General features: G+C 32.8%; 1 protein-coding gene across 2 annotated transcripts; it reads right to left on the bottom strand.

Annotated features, from left to right (window-relative positions):
* Positions 1-6,272: 6,272 nt before the first annotated feature.
* LOC110657675 (N-terminal acetyltransferase B complex auxiliary subunit NAA25) lies at positions 6,273-23,000 on the bottom strand. 2 transcript variants are annotated; one of them, XM_058138787.1, is made up of 19 exons: positions 22,593-23,000; positions 22,333-22,489; positions 22,115-22,233; positions 21,932-22,006; positions 18,383-18,476; positions 18,156-18,274; positions 15,193-15,263; positions 13,185-13,326; positions 12,921-13,096; positions 12,370-12,572; positions 11,999-12,129; positions 11,368-11,444; positions 10,741-10,815; positions 10,382-10,574; positions 10,003-10,122; positions 9,785-9,923; positions 8,338-8,378; positions 7,996-8,250; positions 6,273-7,274 (listed from the first exon to the last, which is right to left on the bottom strand). In XM_058138787.1, exons 1-19 carry the CDS (start codon positions 22,737-22,739, stop codon positions 6,573-6,575), a joined length of 3,036 nt encoding a protein of 1,011 aa, XP_057994770.1. In that variant the 5' UTR covers positions 22,740-23,000; the 3' UTR covers positions 6,273-6,572. The 2 variants fall into 2 exon arrangements, with proteins under 2 accessions (XP_057994770.1, XP_021670685.2); XM_021814993.2 differs by lacking the exons at positions 22,115-22,233; positions 22,333-22,489; positions 22,593-23,000 and having other exon boundaries at positions 18,156-18,242; positions 21,932-22,009.
* Positions 23,001-26,290: the final 3,290 nt, after the last annotated feature.

Below are 26,290 nucleotides of genomic sequence, written 5' to 3'. Positions count from 1 at the left end.
ATCCAAAAGCCCAGTGAACCTATCTAACCCATCCAAAAGCCCAATGAACCTCAGTCTATAATGGTTGTTGACATTTGTGATAATTCTAGCTATGATGAGGGGTCCTTTGAATGTTTGGACTGATTCTGATGAGGAGATAGTTGCATTACAACTAGATGGTTCAGTTCCACTAGTGTCTGATTTTCAAGTTATTGGGATCTATGAAAACTAGATGGATCTAAAAGGGGCTACTATGAAGAAAGGGATGAAGTTTTTTTCTAGCATGGGTCTAGGAAAAAGTATAGATGGCCTGGTGACTTTTCTTGAGATGAAGGGGCAGATGACGAGTTATGGTTTGGGCTATGAGCCAACTGAAGAGAAAGAAGAACCAAAGCCTCCTAAGTCCCTGAAAGAGGGGGCAATTACCTGAACATATGATTAAGGGTTACCACATGTGAAAGAGCCAAAGCAGAAAATCAGCACCATTAATTTAAGGACTGCATGGAAAGCCAACCACCCAAAGTTACACCCCTAAGTTTGAGTCTGTCTTTTGTAATGCTCACAGTAGTGATACTGATGTTTTCAATTCTGATGTACTTGATAAAGATTTTGAGGCAAAGATCAATAACATGACCAGTCCTTTTGCTTACTTGTTTGATATTTATTCTAATAGGCGTATGCATGGCATTCATAATCATTTAGAATTTATTTCTATTAATGCATCAAAATCAATCTCTATTAATTTGGGTACTCCAAATAATCCTAAAGACATTAAGTTAGCTGAAGATTTAACCCAAGAAGAAAGAGATAAATTTATAGCCTTGTTAACAAAGTACTAAGAAGCACATGCCTCAAGCTTAAAATTAGATGGCTGATTCCCAAGCCAAGCTAGTGTCCCCATAGGAAAAGAATGATCAAAAGTTGACGTAGCTAGTTATCCTAATGAGGACTAAAATTTCATGCTATGAAGGATTAATAGTAGCACATGTGGACCTAGAGGGAGAAGGAAAATGATATCAAGACATAAGGAGGTATCTGAAAGTGAGAAAATACTAGCAATAAGCCTACAAAAGAGATAGAGCAACAATTCATAGATTAGCCACTCAACTTACTGTAGCTGGGGGGCAATTCTACAAACTCTTATGTGTGATAAAAAAATAGACTGAGCAAATAATGAAAGAAATACATGCAGGAATGTGTGGTCCCCATATGAATGGAAAGGTTCTAGTTGAAAAAAAAAATGTTCGAAACATATAAGGATTGGCCTGAAAAACTCCTTTATGTTCTTTAAGGTTATTGTAGTACTACAAGGACATCCACGAGGGCAACCCCATTCTCTTTAGTGTATGGGACTAAAGTAGTGCTATCCATTAAGCAAGAGGTCAAATCCTTAAGAGTGATGCTAGAAGCTAAGATCCTAAAAAATGAGTGGGCTTAGAAGAGATATGAAGAACTAACTTTGATTAAAAGAGAATGTGAGCCTTGTGTCATATGCAGGCTTATCAGAGGAAGATAGCTAGAGCCTTTAATAAGAAGGTGAATCCAAGAAAGATCAAAGAGAGAGACATGGTTTTGAAATAAGCTAGGCCCACCCCTTTTGATTTAAGAGAAAAGTTTAACCCAAGCTAGGATGGTCCATACATAGTCAAAAGGATCTTGCTACTATAAGAATATTAGACCTGGATGGGAATAAATTTCAAGAACCAGTCAATTTAGATAGGCTTAAATGGTACTTTGTGTGAGATAGGCCCGCTAGGCTGAAAACCTGCAAAAGGCGGTCTAGGCAAAAGTAAGGGTCAAAGAAAAAAAGAAAAGAAAAGAAAAAATGCTAGATTGAAAACCTACAAAAGGCAGTCTAGGCAAAAGGAGAGATGAGAGAAGATCTGGATGGAAAACCTGAAAAGGCCATTCGGCAGGTTACAAAGCTTATTTCTAACTTTGAAAGGTTATAAATTTAGCAAAACTAAATGTAAGAGGGAGTAATGGTGTACCTGAATAAATAAAGAAGTTTTTATTTCATTAACCAGGAATAGGTTTTATTTAATTATGATTGTGAATGTTTGTGTCTTGAGGGATACATCAAAAGATTAAGTAATTGAACTGCATTGTTTTGATTTAACCTATTGTCTTGTGAGCATGATAGAATAGGTGCTTGATATGAATATTCTGGTGATTGTCTAATTTCAAAAAAAAAAAAAAAAAGAGAGAGAGAGAGAGAAAAAGAATAAGAAAAAGAAAAGAAAAAAGAAAGCTCGCTAAGTGGAAAACCCGAAAGGGCCGCTTAGGCAAAAGTTAGAGCAAGCCCGCTGAAATGAAAACTCGAAAGAGCATTTCAGGCAAAAGTTAGGGCACAAAGAATTGAGTTCATGGAAGAGAAATGAGTCAAGGCAGAAATCATGGGGGGAGAGAAGAAAAAGAAAAATTAGAGGGAAATTGTATTGTGACTTTAAGGAAGTCTTTTTTGGTGAACAGTTTTTCTCAAAAATTTTGAGGTTATAAGAAAGTTTTTGCAAAAAGAGGTCCCCTAGAGGACTAAATTTTTTTAGAATCTTTAACAAAATCAGCATGCCCATGATAGGAAGTAGCATACAGGAAGCATAAAAATCAAAGAGAATTTTGAGACCCAATCATTCTAATTTTTTCAAATCATGAATTAGATATTTTTTGGTAAGTCCTTAGACGTTGTTTAGGGCGCATGACATAGTTGTGTAAGGCATAGAAGAACATGCATCAACATATCACCTGTAGGTGTGTGAGGCATAGAATAACATGCATCACCACAGTTTCAATTGTCGAACTACGAGGGGGTCTGATTCTTTCTCAGGATAGCGAGGGGGATACGTAGGTAATTTAGGATCGCGGTCCTAAATATGAACCCACAACATTTCATGACAGATATTTTTTGGTAAGTCCTTAAATGTTGTTTACGGCATATGGCATAGTTGTGTAGGGCGTAAAAGAACATGCATCAACATGTCACCAGTAGGTGTGTAAGGCGTAGAAGAACATGCATCACCACAGTTTCAAGTGTCGAACTACGAAGGGGTCTGATTCTTCCTCAGGATAGCGAGGGGGATACGTAGGTAGTTTAGGACTGCGGTCCTACATACGAACCCACAACATTTCATGACAGATGTTTTTTGGTAAGTCCTTAGATGTTGTTTAGGGCACATGGCATAGTTATATAAGGCATAGAAGAATACGCATTAACATGCCACCTGTAGGTGTGTAAGGCGTAGAAGAACATGCATCACCACAGTTTCAAGTGTCGAACTACGAGTGGGTCTGATTCTTTCTCATGATAGCGAGGGGGATACGTAGGTAGTTTAGGACTGCGGTCCTAAATACGAATCCACAACATTTCAAATCACACAGTTGCCATTGTCGTGAGACCGTAGCTAGTCTCATGACACAGAGTCTATCGACAGAGCAAGATGCACTCAATTCTCACATGACATAGTTATCACTGTTATGAGACCGTAGCTAGTCTCATGACGCAGAGTGTATCGACAGAGCAAGATACACTCATTTTTCACATGACACAGTTATTACTGTTATGAGACCGTAGCTAGTCTCATAACATAGAGTATGTCGACCGAGCAAGATATACTTGATCCTCATAGCCAATGTTTCATAGTTATTAGAAATTTGAGTTTCACTTTGACGAAACTTGAGCAATGCTTTCGCATTGATTTCAACTTTCGCCAAAGTGGGGGGCAAACTGTAGACCCTTATTTTTTTATGAGTATGTGCATTGAGGCCGTGAGAAACCCGATGATGAAAAATTATATGACTGTAAGATGTAATTGGAGGCATAGAGCTGAATTATTAATTCCGTGGCATGATCTTGAAAAAATAAAAATAATAATAAAGTTTTGGAGAAATTAATTTAATTAAATTTAAATAAAATTTTATTTTGTTTAAATTTAATATGGGTAGTTCTTAAAGGAATCTAACTAAGTTTAATTGGGTTCCATGGGCCTAAGAAAGCCTAGTTAGAAATTTTAAATGGGACCCATTTAATTATTTTATAAAAATTAAAATAACAAAATATCTCTCTCCTCCTTGGCCCCACTCTCTTCCTCACTCCCTATTGGTGCCTTCCATTTTTTTCTGTCTTCCTATTGGTTGAAACACCTCACCCATATCTCAGTCTTATTCGAATTCTGCAATCGTAGTTATTTAAGTCATCTAAACTTTATCACCCTAAGAGTCCAAACCCTACCACACCTCTTTCTCACTCCCTATTGGTGCCTTCTATTTTTTCCTGTCTTCCTATTGGTTGAAACACCTCACCTATATCTCAGTCTGATTCGAATTTTGCAATCGTAGTTGTTTAAGTCATCTAAAACTTTATCACCATAAGACTTCAAACCCTATCACACCTCTCTCCCAAAACCCTATAAATACCCTACTAGAGAAGGGAAGAGGGGATGATGGGAGGAAAGAGGAAGAGAAAATTCAGAGCTATAAGAAATTTAGAGATATTCAACACTCTTTGAGTTCTTCCTTATTTTTTCTTTTCTTCAAGAAGATTTTCATACAAGATTTCTGGAAGGTCAGTTTTTATTGTTTTCTTTTCAAAATCTATGCCACATAATATTTTAATTCTATGCTCTTTGTCTTCAATTTATTTTATATGTTCATATAGATCATGTAATCATGTTTAATTTGAGGGGATACACAACTCTGCACATGTTTAGTTTCTGTCTCTTGTACTTTTATTATTTTTCTTTATTTTCTTTATTTTTTATTACAAACAAAAATTGGTAAGTAGCCCTAAGGTAAGTACCAAAGAGGGCATTTGCGCAGAGCTTATATGGAGCTAAACGGGAGTAAGTCAGGGATATCATTGCCATACTAGAAGAGAAGACCCTTTTTTAAGGGTAGCTTGCCCCAATGGCAACTGCATTTACCAACAGGTAAGTAACTCTAAACTTATCGAATAACCATTGGCATGAAATTGTAGTTATAATAAAACTTTTATTTGGTAAAATAAAATTAACTTTGTTTTTAATTTAACTGACTTTTACATGTAATTAATTTAAATAAATACTTTTTAAATTAAAATTAATCTTGTTTGTAAATTAAACTAACATTGGCATGTAAATAAATTTAATTTAATACTTGGTAATTGTAAAATAAATTTACATGTTAGAAATCTTTATTAGGTTGTGATTGTTTGGGCCTTATGTGATATTAGAATAAATTATACATGTACATAATTAACTTAGTTCAATTATCCTTACGGTAACTTGGTAAAAATTAATTAATTAGGTTAAATAGAAACATAGGGTTATTTGAAATTGAATTTGTTTGTAAATTAAATTCTCAATAATAAATTAATTTTAGTCATCTAGTAAATATCATTTAAATAATTAGCAACCCCATAGATAGGAATTACTTGTGCATGAAAATTGTGTGTAAACAACAATCCTTTTGTGAATTACTTGCGTGTATAGGATTAGAATTGCATTTTTAGGATAAAGTTTAATAAAGGAATAATAAACAATACTTCTAGAAACATTAGTAGAGGACTGGCACTCGAATTAACGAGGTTAGACCAGGCGTAAGGGGTGCCTAACACCTTCCCCTTACGTACCCACTATCCCGAACCTAGACATTAGGCTATGGTAATGACGGTTGTGAAAACTCTGCAAAGAGTAAGTTGCCATCCATGACCCTCGAAAGAAACACCGAATATGTCCCGGTTATTACCCGGGTGGCTACTCCTGTCTATCTATGTCTTCGTGGCATAAATCCTTAATACTGTGGTAGTATTATGGGAAGACGGTAATTACCAGTGGTTTGATTCTATTAGGATTTTATGAAGTGCATGTCTAGGAAATGTTGTCTAAGAATGTGGTACTTAAGTGAGACCATTGTGACTCCACCATCTTTCTTGAGCATTACTGGTGCATTTTATATAATTTTAATGGATGATATTTCGCCTCACCCCCCTCCTACAAATAACTTATGAGTTTAACCTGTATTTAACGTTTTATAAAATTTTAATTATAATATCTGATAAAAATATCAATTCAAACCAATAAACTTTAAAGTTCTTATCAAAACTATATGTGATTCAAGTTCAAACTCAAGCTTATTCAAATTTTAACTTGAAATTAATAAAATTTTTACTTAAACCAAATTCAAGCATCTTAAATATTCAGCCGAGTTGAGCTCAACCAAAACAACAAAAACATCGGTCGAGTTTTCAGCCTCAAGTTTTTTAGTCCAATTGATTCAACTCAACTAGACTAAACGCCTAATCAGATATGCCAGAGTTTGAGTTGATGAACCCTATATGGTTCCTCCAAGGAAACAAATAATGCATTGCCACAAAATCACTCGAAGAATAGTGTTACAAATATGTGCATTTAAAAGAGTATTCAAAATAATATCAAAAGGAAAATTTTTCTGTTTACACTATTACAATCAGAAAACCTAGCACAAAAATTTTCCCTAAAGGAGCACCAGGAGATCTCGAGTTCAAATATGACAACAGAAACGCACCAGCAACAAAGTTGAAGTGAAGTGCCCGAATAATTAGGCCAAATACACGAAAATCTGATTCACCACCAATATACTAATCAGACTTGAGCCATCTGGCGTTTCAATGCCTGCAATGACTTGATTTTTGACTCGCAAATACGAAGAAATTCAGACAATACTGTAGAACTACCAGTCACTATCTTCCTTGCAACATCCACATGGCTCCACGACTTTACTGCTTGGGAGATCCGGCTACCAAGTTCAACCTCATCTATGGATGACATAAAGCTTTCCAGAATTCGGAAAACCAGCCCAGGCCCTTCACCCTGTCCCTTTTTCCTAAGAGAGGACAGTATAATTTCCACAACCTCATCCTCTGGTCTTTTAATCTGGTCTCTTATCCACTTTGCAACTTCTTCAACTATAGAACAAGAAGAATCGATTGAATCTCGGATTGTACTAGATAGTTGAGAGGTGGAGTGCTCTGCAGGTCCACCTTTCTTCTTCTTCTTTCCGGATGGAAGAGATGATCGTACACAGGATTGGAGTACAAGACCATGCCAAGCTAATGGCTCCGTAACCAATTGCACTAAAGTCGGAAGATCACCCCCTGGGAAGCAAATAAGAGACTCCATGGATCTGGCTTTCTCTGAAATATGCTTATCCAACAAAGTATCCACATTGTGCCATGTATGCCCACACTGATCTCCACCCGGCTGTGAGAGCTCATGGGAATTCAAGTTCCACGCATTCAAAAAAACAGCAAAGTTAAGCCAGTCAACTGTGTCTGATCCAAAAGCCTGTGTAAAATGCAAGAATTAATTTACACAAAGGTGATCCAAATGTTTATATTGAACTGCAGAATTAACAATTTTCTAATAGCAAAGCCAGCATACTCCAGTTATCTGCACTCCACACCACTTAAGCGAGTGCATTTCAATAGCAAGCAAGGACAAACAAAGAGAAGTAAATCAAGAGTTTTGCCTGCTGAGCACCAGATAGTGTACAGGTGTATATTGACTATGAAGACCATTTTTCCCTGAACCCAAGTCTTAGGAAAATGCAAGGTAACTAAACAATCAAATTTCTGGTCCCAGGGTCTCGGCAGTTGGCACAAATGGTAAAGAAATGAGGTTGGTTTGCTTTGAAGTTGGTCAGATCTTACATTACTAATATTAACCAAGAAAAAATAAAGAAAAAAAAAAGAATATCAAACTTATCCAATTTCACCACTCAATTTTTGAAATGATACTTCTCATAGGAACACATTCTATTTTTCATACATCAACATGGGGCACATCACAAGAAATTATCAGGACAAAATGCTAAGCAGTGCTCCAAATTTAGAAATACTTCTATATCAATAACAATGCTAGACAGTAGCAATCTCATTTGTTTGCATGCACATAGATAAATCATAAAAACAGTATCATGCAGTATTATCAACCACCACATCATAATGCATTATTTACAGGGAATTTTAGCAAAAATAAAAAAATAAAAAGGGCTGCCTGGTTATACCTCAGATGACTTAAGGCCAGTAGAAACTCCCATAACCACTTCTATTGCATCAGTTAAAGACGATCCCAACATCTTTGCATAACGCTCAAGCAAAAACTTCAACTCTGATGAGATTTTGGGCTCAGACATAGAGCCATTGACTTCAGCATTCTCCTTAAGTGATACTGAAGCACTTTGAATAGACAAATAGATCATCCGAGGGAGAAGAGATTTCCTTTCAATAACCCTCCGTACATTTTCTTCCCTTTCTTTTGTCTATATTATGATTAATGCATCAAAGGAAAAAGTAATGTAAAGGACATTAAAAAAGCGAAGAAAGCCTATTGAAGAAAAGTTCCTTACCAAGTTTTCTTTAGGACAATATGAGATTCCTTCAAATGGACCTTGAAAAGAGAAATACAGTTGTTAAAATTGAAGAGAAATCAACAATGAAAGCCCCCATCCACTAAAAATCCAATGCTTCTGAATATAATTGTAAGCTACCAAGTTATAAGACTCGGGACAAAATGCAATAAGAACTTTACAACAAGGAAAAGTTCATACATTGTCAATTTAATGGATCTTCAAAAGAAAAATATGATCTTTCTAGAATTTACTAATGACAATATTATCTCTCTTAAAAATAATTTTATGGCATATTCAAATTGTTAAATCACATGTATAAGAAGTGTTACAAAATTATGCAAGTAATGCATCATGACATATTTATAGGCAAAGAATAATTATTTATTACATATATAGAAAATTATAACTTATTAATTAAGTTTTCCAGACTTGTTCGATTGTACAACAAATTAAGGAGGGAAGTGCGTGTGTGTGTGTGTGTGTGTGTGTGTGTGTGTGTGTGTGTGTGTGTGTGTGTGTGTGTGTCTGTGTGTGTTAATTAGACAAACTAACAACACCCAACAATGTTTTACTAACAACTAAAACTCACTAGTTACTAGGTATCAAGAATGGCCAACTCCTTTTATTTCTAATAGTTGAACCTAATGGAATTAAGAAGGGATAGAGACATTTTAATTTTGTGCAAGTGTATGAATGGAGAAAAAAATTTGCAATCAAGTGCATTTGCACTTCTCCAATGACCAAAAGTTCCCAAATTGATTAAAATATTATATAATTAGGCTTCACCTGCCATGTCAATATATAAATTTATTTTAGTTCAAAAAATGAAATATGTGCCTGCACGACACAAACTTTCTTCTGTTCTGCCCTTTTCCAAACTCTCTCTCTCTCTCTCTGTGAGAATCTCAAATCTTTTTATTTCTTTTAGTGATTTAAATTGAAGATAAAATTGTTTCTTTAAGAAATCATTTATGCAACTAAAGATAAAAAGGGATTTAGTATTTGAGAGAGAGAGATAGAGCAAGAGCAAACGAACTAGTCATCATTATTGGTATTATGTGAAAACACAATTTTATTTTTTAATTAAAATAGTCATGTCTATTTATATAGCAAACAAAGACAAATTTTATATTATTCAATCCATATTGCCATTTTCAATCACCGGAGAAGTGCAAAATCACATAATTGCAGATTTTTGTTCCATTGAGACACCAGATTTATACCACCAAAAAATTAATGAATTAAAGGGTTCAGACACTCAAAAGAAAATCCCAAAAAGTTTAGACACAGAGCGTTACTACCCCATTAATAAAACTCTAAGAGACAGCATCATAAGATTCTCCCTAGACATGTCACAGTACAGTACATTTTGTTCCCAAGACTTTCCCTCACCTAGGAGTTGTAATTAAATTGAAATTGGAAACAAGGCGAATTTTATGCTAACCTAAAAGATAATTTTTCCCTGGAACTGGTGTCCACCAAGGCCGTGACTGAAAATCTTCATTGAAGGTCAAAGTTTTGGATGTGATCTCATTAGAAAGCTCAACAAAATGAATTCCACAATTCAAGCTTTCAAGAACACCCTGAAAGAGAACATATCATATCTGTCATCAAACACATAAAAGCATAGGCATTTCTTGATAGAAGAAAAAAGATAGAAACCTCTTCTTCTTCAATGCTATCAGCTCTCTGCTTTAGCTGTAGAATTGGTGATTCAACCCTCGCGACTAAATACTGATTAGACCGTTGCAATTGTTCTTTAAACTGAACAAACTCAATTACCTGATAGACAATACAACACAATTTTTTTGGTGACAGAGTCACAAGCAGCTTAATGTATTCTCATTCTCACAAGATATAACCACTCCCTTATAGAGCAAAGCACAAAATATTTGAGAGGAAAAAGGTGAACAAAGAAATGAACAGTAATCATCCAACATGAGACAGTGAAAATTAAGTTATAGAAGAAATAGTTATATACAATTAATTATACATTGAAGGATCATGTAACACAAACAGCACTGAGAAATATTTCACGTACCTTTGAGTAATTTCTATGGCGATAGGCAAGAAATGTAAGGTCTGCAGATTCCCTGAAGTGGTCATCCATAAATCTGAGATAATCTTTCAGTAGATTGCTCAAATCAACCCAAAGAGGTGATAGCAACATATGGGGCAAAATATGGTGTGAAACGGTTTCCATCAATATATTCTTCACGTCTAGAGATTTATACCTAAACAGAAAAGAGATTCAAAGAGCTGCTTAGAGAGAGTGAAAAATACTTGTCACAAAGGCTAAGTCAGAAAGTAGAAAAATATCAGAATGCAATTGGCATCAAAGAGTAACAAACAATACCATCTGATCAATTAACATTGTAAATGCATATTAAATTAACTTACCATTCATAAGCTAATGAAAGGGCACCCAAGTGTGAATACAAGTGCAGCAATAAGATCTTGTACTGCCATACATATCTGCCAAATATGAAAACTATACAATATTAGATCCAAAAATATGAATAATTTCTAGAAGGCTTTAACATGCTAGAATTTAGTTCAATTTTACCAGTGTCACGTTTGAAAACCACTTAAGCAATAGAATTCAATTCTCAAGATAAGGGGTTAAACAAGTGGCATTTTGTAGGGATTGGAAATCACACCAAAATAGGTATGATATTTCAAGAATACATTTCAGTTGGTTCAGCAGTAGTAGGGTCTACTTTTAAAATTCAATGCACCCTTAAAGCAACTTTGTCTTCTATTAAATAAGGGTATATATTCATGTTCAATTCATTTTTCATTTATTCCAAACAATAATAGAATTCAATTGAATTGAACTAAATTAAATTAAATTCTAGTACACATAACTAGTTCCAAACAGGCTGTAAACTACCATAAGGCAACTGACAAAACATCGCCCACAAGAATAGCTCCATCACAATGCTTTAAAACTGCTAAGTTCACAGTTAACATTCCAAAAAATACTGACACAATAGCAAGCAACAGCGAAGAAAACATTTCACTTACCGTCGGATAGTCAACCCAAACTCCAAAACCATAATCGCCTCCAGGAAGTAGCCCAGATGTCTTGTCCTCCAGTACAACTAACGACAAGGAGATAAATAAATAAACAAAAGAAGCAATGTAACATAAGGCGAGGAAAAAACAGTGAGCAAACAAACCATTCAATCTAGTCATATGGCTAAGGATAATGGTGGGTTAAATTGTCATGGATGGCTATGGATTAATCAAAAAACAGAATTAAAGGTAGGTTTGTTAAAAAAAAAAAAAAAGTTGGACACATTTGGGATGATGTTTCACAATTTCAAAGGTCGAGCTGCATTTGAAATCCTCAAAACAAGGAGGATCATGACAAAAGAACAAGAGAATTTTTTTTGTTTTTCATTTTTTACAAAATTAAAATTAAAAGATACAAGCTTAGAATACATGTTAAAACTTATCAGGATGAAATGTTAAATAATCAAAATGATTTAAAACAAGGAACATGTAATAGACTGAAAGAACAAATGCCCTAGCAAGTAGGCTCCAAAACTCATTAATAGACCATTAGTCAATCCATGAAGATGTTCTCAAACATGCAAGCCACAAACATCTACATTGAATTTAAACCTTCACCCACCACATCAATTGAGATTACCTGAACCAGCACACTGCACGTCATAGATAGCAGCTCTTCTCCATGCATACTTTCTTGTGGATCCAGTCCCTTTGATAGTGGAAGACTTTTCCAATACATCTCCACCATTTGTCCAGCTAAGGCCTCGTGTTCTGGGTTTGAACACTTAAGTTAATCTCATACAATTTAAAATGATATTCAATCACCACAAATAAAATTCACTACAGTTAAGAAAATTAGCCAAGAAAGTAAACCAAATTAAAGATTAGATGATGATGATGAGGTGACACATGAAAACTTATACCAACTGAAACAAATTAAACAAGTACTAGTGAGTGAATGCATGTATGCATGTATGCATTCACTCAAGTACATAAAAAGCAGAAACGCACCAACAACAGGGACCTTGTCTATGTTTCCAATCAACTGCTGAATTTTGAATGCAGTTATTGACAGCCCAAGAACTTTAGTTGGAATTGTTGGAAGGGAGTTGGTGCCTTTCATTACTTTCTCTAGAAACTCCATCTTGTTATCAGGAGTTAGGACTTGAAGAAACATTTCAACATCAGAAGTGAAGCAGGCCAAGTGACCAAACCTGTGTTCAGAAAATGGAAGAACCTTTAAGATGATATAGCTTAATGCAGCATAATTATGAATATTGTTCTAAAAAAGAAACCAAAATAATTTTAAAAAATGACAGAATGATAGTAACTAATTGCATTAAAGAATAGAAATCAACAACAAAATAACTGCAAAGAAAAATAATTTTTGTTCTTTTTTTTTTCTTCCTGTCCAAAATTTAGAAACTGATATTACTACAAGTAGAAAAGCAACAATGCCACTGACCATAGATGATGCATGAACAAAATGCAATTCCACCAATAAATAAAAATTTATTAGAGAAGAGAAATTTCTTTAACGCCATCAATTCAACTTAACATACTTGAAAAAATATTGTATTAGAGCTTTCATTATATCATCATAGTTGCTCTTTCCATATAAGTGTCGCCGCCTTTCAATTTCAAGAATTGCCAAATATGGACCTCTTAGAAAACAATTATTGGCATCCACCTGGAACTTTAGCAAAAACGCTGATGCATTTGATAAACGAGAATTCAACTGCATAGCAAAATTAAACTAATCAAAATATTGTATCTGATAATGGAAATGGAAAAGTAGCAAAGAAATACAAAAACTGTAAACACACCACTTCATCTGTCAAGTGAGAGACTGTGCATTCCACAAATTTAGGGGGGTGAACTGGATCACCATTCACTCCATTACTCCAGCTGCTGTCATCCTCCAGCAAGCAGCCTAGATAATGTAGGAAACACTCCCAATCATCAGGGCTGTCAGATGAATGAAAATACATTAACAGCCAGAAAAAATGGGCAAAAGTATAATGATCAGAAACAGCAAATTCCTGGATGAAAAGAGGCAAAACTTATTTCAAGTACAAACTTTAAGTAAGCATCTTAACTCTCAACTAAGTCTTGTACCGGGGGAACTTGAGGCTATACTAGTAGGCCCATTTAAGTATGCAGAGAAACAGAAGAATATATTCATTTACCATGAGCAAAAAAGAAAATATAAGCTAGAAAATAAGAGTCAAGTTTGTAGCACAGCATAAGAATCAGTTAAAAATAAAGGAAAATAAAAAATAAATAGATAACAAAAAAAATTTGAAATTTCACAAATATGTACATTTAAGTCCTTACTTTTCTAGAAGAGAAATGTCTGCTTACCGATTTTTTCAAATTTAATACACTTTAGTCCTTTGAGTTAAAATATGATACTATTTACTCTTTAGGCTTTTCAATAGAACACCATTTTAGTCCATGAGTTTTTAAATGGAACAACCTTTTAATCCCTACAAATTTGATTGGTGAGGGACTGAAAAAACAATTTCCATATAAAATTCAGACACAGGTTTTTTTCATTTAAAAGGTAAGGTACCAAAATGTAAAAAATTTAAAAAGTCAACAACTATATAATTCACTTATATAAATAAATAAACAAAGATTATATACTTAGTCAAATGTCAAGGGGATTTTTGTAGTTAACTGTAAGAACTATTGATATAAGAAGACTTTAGAATTGACCAATGCTACATACAACTATAGGGCCATGAATAGTTTCAAAAAAAAAAAAAAAAAACTCACATTTGAACAGCAGCCAAATTTCACACCAGGCCACAATTCAAGATCAGGTCAACAGGCTTCATTTTATGACCATGATTCCTTTATTCTAACTTGGCCTAGCAGAATGGTTACCTGGACTCTTGAAGCCATAGTTTCAAAGCTAAAGTCCACTAAAATGATGTAAACGAGAAAGCATGCACCAGGAGTACAAGAATGAATCTTTGAACGATTTCAAAAGGCTTACCAGGATGTGCAAAATATGGTTCACTATTGGTTGTTCTCACAAATTATAACATCCACTAAGTGAACATGAACAGTGTTTGAAACACAACTTTGGAAGTGCAAGGTAGCAACAAAGTTCACTTTCAAAAGCCTTTTTCTTTGTAATATCTGTGCATGTGTATGTACAGAGCGATAAAGCTTTCAAGAAAGTCTCTCATTATGCAATTGCAGTCTGTTTGAATTAGTCATAGGCTGGACAAGTCAAATCTCTCCATAGGAACACATTATGGCTAGCTTATAGCAGCACTCTGTGTAACATACTAAACAACCAACTGAAACCCAAATAAACCCCAAATAAATAAATAAAGTTGTCCTTTTGGGTCATCACATATAACTTGATTATAATACCCCACATAACAACCCTCCAGGAGGAAAGGGAAACATCCTGATCATTAAACAAGGGCATATGCAGAAATACTTGGATAACTTCAGGAAGAGGAAAAACAAAATCCAGAGGAATCAGAAATGCTATCAATCCCCATTCCACTCCCCCATGTAGTAATCATATGGCAGCCCTTAAAGCAATTAAGTGAAGGCCAAATATAAACAGAATGAACAAAAAAAACAAACTATGAACATATTATCTTAAATAAATAGAAGGCACTGAAACGGAGAAAATATAACAAAGCCAACAAGGCAGTAGGTAAAAGTTACAGCTTAATAGAAAATGAAGTAGCTTCTTGCTTTATGCTATTGCCACTATGTTACATGAACCTTAGCAGCCTCCAATTGATGAGAAAAAATCTCAAATTTGAATTCATAAATCATAAAACTGCTAGCCCATAAGCATACCATAATTCTAAAATCTTCTGATATGTGTTGGCTCCTGCAGCAAAGTCACCTGACTGAGCAAGCAGCCTCCCCTGTCAACTTAAAGTCAAAGAGCACAAGTTGATAAGGAAACCAAAGAATAACAGGAAAGAAGTTCCATTCAAATAAAATCAAGCCCAAAATGACAAGAAAGATTTTAATATTTGAACGATTATGAAGTTCTATCAAATGGACAAAATGGTGAAAAACCAAAGATGGAACAAAATAGAGTCGCACGCATATGGACAGAAAAGAACACATCAAATAGGTTTCATTGCTTCCAAAGAGTTATTCATCTGTAGAAAGGCCATTTTTCATCATTTAATAATGACAAGATCACGGTTTTAAATAACGAAATTGGAAACAGTTTTGGAATCACAAATTCTATTGTAGAATCAGACTGAACTGGCCAACACTATGATTCAAACATTTCATAAAATAAATCAATTAATAACTTAAAATTAAATTAAATATCAATATATTTATACCATAAACATCTACAGAGATGTTTTATTGAATAATAAAACATTTTTTAGGAAATAAATTTTAAAATCATTTAAAATAAAAATTCTTGTATATAAATTAACAGCAAGGCAGCAACCTCTTATCTCATTCGCTAGGGTAAACAACCCATTAATCACTAGGAAGCAGCAGCCCCATCTCCCCTTTCCAAGTTTCAAAATGAGAAAGGGGAAAAAATAAAACCCTTAAAATCCAGATGGAACTTCTTCTTTCTAGGGTTCAAATAGAGAAGAATTGAAAAAAAAAATCGGAAATCCAGATGGCACAGTCTCCCCTCTATTTAAGTATACAGTTGCAGTGTATGCATCCCATCCCTTCATGCTCCAACATGCTGCATTTGGTTGTGAGTTCCAAATAACAGGGGTTGTATAGATGACTATTTTAGCACATCCAAAACACATATGCCTCGATGCCTAGGCATGAAAAGGGCCTAATTGCACATGGAACCCAAGTGCAATTTTGACAACTGTGTATGGTCCCTATATTTTATAAACAACATTTTGTGGGGGCCAACTTTTAAACTCATATATGTTTTGGAGAATCATATGAATTTATGTTATCATGCACATGGTATGTAGCCTATGTTATAAGAAGTTTTCTGTAAAAACTCTAAAGAGGACACCCTTGATCCCCTTTAATGATAACCTTTTCCTCTCATTTAAAAAAAAATATTGCAAAAAAAGGCCATAGTTATTAAAGACGCAAGGTGCATGTCTGAGTGAGGCAAGGCACAAAAATGCAACAAACTCATTAAAAATAAATTATATAAGCACCATAAATTAATCACATATAGAAATATATGCAATATGTTATTCATCATTAAAGATATTTGTAAAGCACCAATAAAAAACATCCACATCATAGCAGCCTACAACTTCTTTAAGCCAACTGAGAAGGAGTAGGAGATTCTTCCGGTCAGTGGCTGTCTACAATTGGCACGCTTGGCGCCTTGGTGCGCCTAGGTGAGGTTGCCTACCTCCGCAGCTACGAGGCACTCTCCTTGTCGGCTGTTGCGCCTCACACCTCAAGCGCACCTCTTTAATAACTGTAGTGATGACAGAGTCGTGTATTGTGCAGTTCATGGGCTAGCTCCCTCAATTAATATGATAAAGAAATTCAATTTTAGTCAGATAATCCTCATGTTAACATGGAAGCACACCAAATGCTCTAAATGAGCAATTAATCCTCAAGTCATCCTTTAATCTTTGTGCAGTTGGTGGGCTAGCTCCCTCAATTAATATGATAAAGAAATTCAATTTTAGTCAGTTAATCCTTGTATGTTAACATGGAAGTACCCAAAGAGCAATTAATCCTAAAGTCATCATTTAATCCCTGTGTCACTCCTATCATATATCCACACCTAACCAAAATAAAAAATGATAACCACAAAATAACTCTAAAGAGAACAAAGATATCCTAGAAGAGTCATCCTTTCATATTCTGCCGATTCCATCCTCACCTAAAAAATAACAGAGATACAACAAAAGGCAATACATGTTTTTAGCAAAGTTCAATTTCACTAATAACTCTTCATATTATATTCCTAATGATAATACACTTGGAGGTTCCTTGACACAATCAAACTTGATATTGAGTCTGTTTTCATCTATTTTCACATCCTAAATCATACACCGCATAATATGTTTTCCAAATTCTATCTGTTGATACCCAACGTCCCACATTGGTTAGGAGTCGAGGGACTAGGTCGCTTATAAGCACTAGTCTCCCCTCTCTCCCCAGAGGCACCTTTTCAAGACTAAACCCCTATGGGTCGCTATTAGCACCCGTCGCAAGGATAATAACTCTAGAGTGGGCCCTAGCCCATGGAGCGAATCTGGTGCCTATGTTGATGCCTAGCATCCCACATTGGTTAGGAGTCGAGGAGCTAGGTCACTTATAAGCACTAGTCTACCCTCTCTCTCCCAGAGGCGCCTTTTAGGCTAAAACCCAAAGACTAGTCGCTGGGACAATACCTCTGGAGCGGGGCCTAGCCCATGGCACGGATCTGGCACATCAATATTGGCACCGTCTATGAAAACGTGGCCATGTCCCTCTTCCCAAGCCCCTCGATTGGGGGGGCTATGTTGATGCCCAGCTTTCCACATTGGTTAGGAGTCGAGGGGCTAGGTCGCTTATAAGCACTACCCTCCCCTCTCTCCTCCAGAAGCGCCTTTTCAGGACAAAACCCCCATGGGTTGGGGTTGGCACCAGTCGCGGGGACAATACCTCCGGAGTGGAGCCTAGCCCATGGCACGGATATGGCATATCAACATTATCCTTCTTTTAGGATGCAACTTGTCCATGCTTTCCCAGAAACAAAATCAATGACAAATTCAGAAAGTATATAAAATTCATGCATAATAAGATTCCTTTTTCTATTAACATATCCTTTTAAAATCAAAGAACAAAGCTTTTGAAAGTACCTGTATGCGTAACTTATCAACTTCAATCATTAGAAGTGATCCTAATTTCCCAGATAGAATTTCCAATGCATCACCATACTTTGCTTGCTGTTCCAGTATGGATATATATACAATAAGAGCTACAAGATATCATAAACCTCTAGTAAGGAAATCAAGAACAGCCTATTATTAAAGAAAAAAAAAAACTAAAAACTAATAGAAAAATGACAAGAGGGAAAGAAAGAAACCTTCAGGTTCATGCAAACTATGGGAAGCAACATGCTTCTTAAGTAAGCCTTCGGCTAAGAGTAAAAGTTTCTCTCCTCCATTGCCACAAAACACCTACCAGAAGTGATACCAATAAAATAAGTATGAAAACACATGTATTTCACCAGAAAGAATAATTATCAACAGATAAATATTTTACAGTCTATTTAGACAGCTGTAAAGAAAGCAAAATTTTAACAGAAAAATAATTAGTTTCTGTGCCATTTCATGAAAACAATGGATAGATATCAAGATTATTCATGCATCCAAATGGGGAAAAACAAAAATCACTTACTCAAGATTCAGATTCAAAAATGAAAAATTGCAGAACTGAAACTATTTCTAAAAGCAATAAAGAATTGCGTTAGAAATCTAATCTAGATCACCTAGAGAATATAAGGCTCCTTTCTTTTCCTTGAAAATAACTTGTCCATGAACAATGTTTTCTGGGAAAACAAATTATTTTCTGCTGTTTGGCTGTGTAAGATTGAAATCTGCTAGAAAATATTTTCTGACATTTGGTACACATTGATAACAATCAATTTTCTGTATTATTTATAAAATCAATATATTGTATGAAATTTATACCAAAATTAAATTGAACCATCAACTATCCATAAAGAATAATAAAGAATGATGAATAATGTTATTTTTAGCTTTAAAAAAGGATGATGAAGATAATAATTGTTATTATTATTGTGTGACATAAATAATTAAAAAAACTATTTTAATATTTTTACAAAGTCTATATATAAAATAAAAATATTTTCTTATGTACTAAAGAAAGGGCAAAAGATAAAAGCAAAGTGAGAAAAAAGAAAAACTGATAATAACCAAGGCAAGGTGAAAAAAAAAAGGCCACAACAAACCAAAAACAACAATACAACACAAAAGCAAGGGGTCTATGGTTGGGAAAAATGACTTCCCATTCTCATTTTCCCTTGAAAAGGAAGCATTTTCCATGACAAAGAAAATGTTTTCCCCATTCTCAATTTTTTTTATGTGACTGCCAAACAATGGAAAACAAGGAAAATATTTTTTTACAAAACAAATAGATCCTTAGATTGTAAGAATTCGCAGATAACACATCAAACCTTTTCAATTAAAAAATGCAACACCACTATTGGGATTATAAATCCCACATCAGAAAAAGTATAAACATAAAAGGGTAAATATAAGTGGTTAGATTGCAATATTAACTTGGCAAGTCATTTTGATGCATAAAACAATCTTACTTATATTAGCTATTTAGCTCGAATTAAAATAAATTAAATTGTAAATTGACCAACACTCTCTTCAAATTTAATATAGTATCAGTGCCCGAACTGGGTTGTGGGTTTCAACTGCCCATATGACTATATAATTAGGCCTATATAGGATTAAAAATACAAACTAATTATCAAATAACAATCATGTGGTTGCACTTGAGTAGGAAGTGTTAGGATTATAAATCTCACATCAAAAAAGTACAAATATAAAAAGGTAAATATAAGTGGTCAGATTACAACATTAACTTGACTAGTCATTTTGATTTGTAAAACAATCTAATTATTTATATAAGCTCGAATTAAAATGAATTAAATTGTAATTTGACTAACACAATAACACTCTTTCCAAATTTAATAACCACATCGACAACATCAGCTTTTATATTCAAAAACATGAAGAAAGGTCAAGAATGTGAATTTCAACTATATAATTCTTTAGACATCCTAACATATTTGATTGCATTCAATGTTTGGCAGGTAAAAGAATAAGGAAGGAATACAAGGCAAATTAGCAATAAAAATAATATCTACGAATCCTTTTTTTACCACCTCATTAGATGGATCTTCCATTTTCTTCTACCAGCCACTGGCACATTCAACTCACATTGCTTAAAATTTCTCTCATTAACTACAAAATAAACTTACCAAGAATGCACTTTTCAAATGGAATTCTTTAAACTAACTTGCTAAATTATTTACACAATAATTTTTTCATTGTCCAATTAAAGGATAGCTAACTAGTAAATCTGTACAAATTACATAATTGGAAATTTGGAAATGATAAAGAATATCATGCAAATATGGTAAACTATAAACAACCTAAATTGATATATAGATAGCTGAAAAATGAAAAATTAATGTATAACTACATCAAAGCGAATAGAATGCACCACGAAATCAAAGAGTACACAAGAATATTAAGATTAAGATACCTAGAACTCAGTTGACTGGTAAGTAGTATATTCATCAAAAAAATAATAAGAAAAACTCCCTTCATATTAGTACAACACAAAATTAGATAACGCAAAGTACATCATCACTACATACATCGCAATGCAGATGTCAAAGAGAAAGCCATTTGGCTTAAATGAAGGGGATAAAGTGCAGGGATGACGTATTCATGGTTGAATAAGACCTCAATTGACATCTCATGAACAGGAAAAAGGAGGAAAACTGATAATCTATCCTGAAACTCCAGAATTCAGGCTCTAAATGTACCCAAGCATTGAAAAGAAGAATGCAGTAGTCCACAATTCCACATAGCACTAAAAAATTGTTTATTGAAGTAGTACATTGTCCCTTCACTAGCTGCCTTAATCACTGTTGCTTGAGTATACACGTCAAATACAATGTATTTAGCTGCAAATCATACTAGTTTGAGTTTTGAAAGTATTTGGCCCGATACATCAGATTCATACACCAGCATTCGTCTTCATATCCTTTTAACATAAGGGATTGCAATGTTTCAAACCTGAAACCAGATCGGACTGTTGAGCCGCCGCAACCATCAACAGAATCGATCTTGGCTTTGCAGACTGCAGGTTTTTGGAGCAATTCAAACTGCATGTAAAATATTTCTTAAATAGTTTTATTTGAAAGATATACTATTCAAAACATTTTTATTCAATTATATACGATATCTTATTCAAAACATTTTTATTCAATTATATAAGATATCTTATTCAAAACAATTTAATTCAATTATATACGATATCTTATTCAAAACATTTTTATTCAATTATATACGATATCTTATTCAAAACATTTTTATTCAATTATCGACCAAATCTTGCTTCTTCAGTTAAAGGCATCCTATCAGGGAGGAATGTACACTGACTTGTCTGCTCAGACTTGTTGGAGCATACCAAGACTAATAAATGTTAAGGCAAAAAAGCATAATTGTCAGGCTTCGGTTCATTAGTTAAATCTGCCAAAACTCCACAAGACACACGCAAGTTTTGACAACCAATATTTTAAAAAGTAAAAATTAAATAAATAAATGCCAAAAAATGCATCAAAGACTAATGTATTACTCTTAACATTCTTTTCCATGTTCTCCTTATACTTTTTGTTTGATTTTTATGGGGAAGGGGAGTTTTGGGGTAATAAACATCCTCACTGGCATTTCAGTTTTTGCATCAAAGCACAAACAAAGAACGAAGGCATGGCTAACAGGAGAGGAAAAATATAAGGAATATTAGGATATAGTTAACACGATAGGAAAAACAAAGAGAATGGTTGAGCAGGGAAGGCTGTAAGAACCTGTAGCTGGATACTACAAACAGCCCAGAGCAAAAACCTTTCTTCACCAACAAGCTTGTACATTTTGATGGCTGTCTGCAAAATAGATAAAACCACAGGTGGTAATAAGTGTTCCACAATCCACTCAAAAGAAATGCAAAACTTAGCAACAACAAACTTGAGGTAGAAAACCAGAACACCAACCTGTTGCTGCTTGACGAATGAATATTCTCGAACATAACAGTTGAAAAGCCCCATCATTAATTCCAAATTATTTGGAAATTTACTACAAGCATACTCATAACAGCTAGTACCCAATTCCACTGATTACATATAAGAGGGAGAAAAAGACCAAAAAAGAAAATTTTAAAACATGCCTAGAAATAGTATGCATTAAACGAATTCTCAAAAGATATACTGACAGTGATCAAGCCGTTGGAAAACAATCTGCAAAGTACTGAGAGTGAGATCATCCATTAACATAGACTCATTCTTATATAAAAGTTCCTTGGCATTTAAGCAAATGGCTAATGCTTCATCAGATTTACCCATCCTTTCCAAGATTAAAGCTTTCAATGCCTGCAAAAACCCAACATTTCAAAGAAAACAATGAAAATCATCATCTAAAGAGATAAAGATAACACATATAAACTTATCATCCACTGTGACCATATCTACTTACAAGAGCGTAAGGTGAATTAGGGTATTTAGAAAGCAAAGCAGCGGACAGTTTCAGAGCGTTCTTGAACTGCCGAGAATCTACGGCGTCCCATATCTGTCGGACCCGCCGCTCCGGTATACCACCAGCTAAGCCGAACTTGGACGCCATTAGGGTTCGATCTCTCTCTCTGGGTTTTTTTTTTGGGTAGTTTGAAGTGGCGAAGTTGGGGAAAGGAGCAAGGCAAGTAACGGTTTAAGTCATCTATCTGCGTGCGAGTCCAAGTGGCGGAACTGAGATCGTTGGGAAACCTAATCGGAGCGTTTGGATGCGAGCGTAATAGAAAACGCCGTTTCGAAGAAAATGGCACTCCGATTTTCAAACCCGGTTCGAGAGTGTTTGGTTTAGCGTTAACCAATAACTTTCTGTCTTTTTCTCCAGACTAGAACCCAACTAAAATTTTAGTACATCTAATTCATCCGTATTTCTGTTTCAATTTTTTTATTTTTTTTTAGCTGACATATTTATGTTTCAATTCAATTTTCCCTGTCATTTAATTTTAATTTAATATAATTCTTTTTGTTATATTTCAATTATCAAAAATATAATCTAATTTTTGTATATTATTTATCAAATATTTATATTATTTGTATTTACATATTTTCAGAGTTGAAAACTTGAAATTATAAATATATATATATATATATATATATATATATATATATATATATATATAATTTAATTATTCTCATTTTGATAACTTGGTAAAAAATATTTCACTTAAAATTAAAATAATTTGAATACAGAGTTTAAAAATATATTGGAAAGTTTTTTATAACTTTTTTTTTGAACTTTTTATACTTAAATGTAAATGAAAATTTATATGTATTTTTTATAAATATATTATATTTTTAAAGATATTTTTAGTAAATTGTAAATTCTTATGATTTTATTAATCAATTTTATATGATTTTACAGCCCTTAACCAATTTTAGATTAGAAATGCGATTTTGATAACCTTAACCATGACTAAATGATTGAAAGATATTTGATATATTTAATTAATATTTATTTAATTATTAAATTTTTATAGTTAATATAATTTAATTAATACAATTTTAAAATAATAAAATATTTTTTAAATATTTTTCAATCACGTCAAAATAAAATTTTTTAAAAGAAATTAATATTTTACTGTTTCTATTTTTAAGTTGATCAAATATTAATTATATTTAATTGAATTATAACTCAATATAAATTTTACTTTTATACATTATATTTATTAATGAAATATATTATATTGTGACACTTTTTTCACAAATAATTTTAATCAGTAATTATAATAATTTTATAAAAAAAAAATTATTGTTAGAGTTCATCAAATACACAAGTTACAAGTCAATGATATTTTTTTCTAAAAAATTGAGAACTATCTTTTAAATCTTCAGTATTATTTTTCTCTATTTTCATTTTATTTGATTTGAGTTATGGCCACTAAATTGACAACATGTTATATATGCTATTTCAACGGCGAAATTCTTGGGCCAACGTTTTAGTATTACATGGTTAATTTTAAATATTTTCTTTCAATGAGTTAACATTTTTTTTAAACAAATTATGGTTAATGATAAAATTAAAAATTTGATTTAAATTATTTCTTATTCATTGCCCATAAATAATTGATAACTTATGTTATTCCGAACACACCACACAAAAACAAAGTTATTACAAAAAGCTTTTTTTTTTATATTTTGTTTTCAAATTTTTTCTCTAATTTGCTCTATTCTTATTATTTTTATTTAAAACGTATTGGTCTTGATTATGAAAATTTATTTATATTTTTATTGATTCTTGATTTCATATAATATTAGAAAAAATCTATTAAATTCTAAAAGATGATAGTTTGTGCCAAAATTATATTTAAGGACAATGTCACCACTGCTTGGACTAATATTTTAATTCTCCATCATTTTATTATCATTAGTTTTCAATAAAATTATTTTTTAATTTTTGTTAAATAACTATATTTTTATGTGAAAATCATCTCCTAATTATATTTTTGAGCAACAGTAAAATTTTAAAAATATATAATAAACATGATTACATCGAAAAATCCACTACAATAATGATATTTCAATATATATGCATATGTTGTATATTTACTTAAAATTTTAATTTTTATAAAATTTAGTATTTTATATCATAAATCTAAGCAATAAAAGAATTATTTTATAAAAAATATATATATTAGATTAATAAAAAAAGTTACACTTTACAAATTTTAATGATATAACATTTTTAAAAATAACATAATAAAATATTATTTTTAATTAATAATAATTTTATATATTTTTATTATTATTAAAATTAAATAATTAAATTTATTATTATTAATTTAATATATTTTTAATACATTAATTATAAAAAATATTATATTTATATTTTTTTAAATAACATTATTTTTCACTAATCTAATATATTTTATGTAATCCAAAAAAATAAATATTACTTTACATAAATTATAAAATATAAAAATTTCATAAAGTTTAAATTAATTTTATGAATAAAGTAATCTTATTATATCTTAAACAAATAATCATAGAAACTACTATTAATATATGCATAAAAAGGAATTAATTAAATAAGGTATTTTAATTAATTGTATTACAAACTAATTAAAAATTTACTACTATGACAAGTGAAAATTTATTCAAATTAAATTAAATAATAGAGAAATTTGAATGAAAAATAACTTAATCATAATAATATATCCTTATTTAAAATGTAACTAAAAATAAATTAAAAAATAAAATTATAAATTACCTTATGTATAGCATGAAGATTCTACTATTGTAAATATAATACACTATTATATTATGCGTCTCGGCCTCATACATTTTTAAAAATATTTTAATAGGTTTAATAAAATTAAATTTTTTATTAATTAATCTCCTAAAATTTTATTAGTCTCTCTAAATATTTATAAAAAAATCTTTAATTGATTTTGTAAATTTTTATTTTTTTAATTAATTGACCCCTTATATTTTCTATTAGTCTTTATGATGTTGCCGTAAATCTTTTGGATGTTTGGTTTACTTCTAATGATTGGACCTCAAGTCACCTGACAACAAGAAAATAAGTGAAGGCCGATGGTAGGCAAGTAGCCACTCTAATGCTTGATTGACGATCAATCCAATCTCTAAGGATGCTGACCTCTGCTTGGGTGTCCAAACTTGGAGGAGAGTCTCTACCAGTCAGAGACCATCTTTGAGCTCGGATTTGAAGAGCATTCGGATCTGGGCTTGGTTGATCTGAATTTTATGAGTTCGATTTTTTTACTCCGTTACATCATTAGTCTTCCCCCAAAGTCTGAATCTTTAAGTTCGAGAGAAGTTGATGACGTCTCAAGGCCTGGTAAGAATTTATTATACCTCCCTAGGGAAAATGAAACGTCTCGTCTATGTTTTTGGCGTTCGAGGAAATTTTTTTAGTGATCGTCCAAGCTCCTTCGTGACTTTCGCATAGACCTTCATAAATGTCGATCAGAACTTCTACTCCTTTAGGTGAGATGCATTTGAGCCATGGCTGCATAAAGGATTTTCTATAAAGCCATCCATTGAGAATGTTGCATTTGGATGACTTTTGCACTATCTTTTGTGCCTCTAATGGGTTAATGGGCAGAGATCCATACTTGAGGTAGTTGAAAATTGGGAAAATCCAGG

The sequence above is a fragment of the Hevea brasiliensis genome, chromosome 16 (assembly GCF_030052815.1).
Source record: "Hevea brasiliensis isolate MT/VB/25A 57/8 chromosome 16, ASM3005281v1, whole genome shotgun sequence".
NCBI lineage: Eukaryota > Viridiplantae > Streptophyta > Magnoliopsida > Malpighiales > Euphorbiaceae > Hevea > Hevea brasiliensis.
This window is presented reverse-complemented; position numbering and strand designations above follow the sequence as displayed.

Coding starts and splice junctions, on each gene's coding strand:
- LOC110657675 (XM_058138787.1), bottom strand. CDS start 22,739: ATGGCGTCCAAGTTCGGCTTAGCTGGTGGTATACCGGAGCGGCGGGTC. Junction 13,327..15,192: donor CAGAAGATTTTAGAATTATG/GTATGCTTATGG, acceptor TTCATCTGACAG/CCCTGATGATTGGGAGTGTT. Junction 8,251..8,337: donor ATTGTCCTAAAGAAAACTTG/GTAAGGAACTTT, acceptor ATCATAATATAG/ACAAAAGAAAGGGAAGAAAA.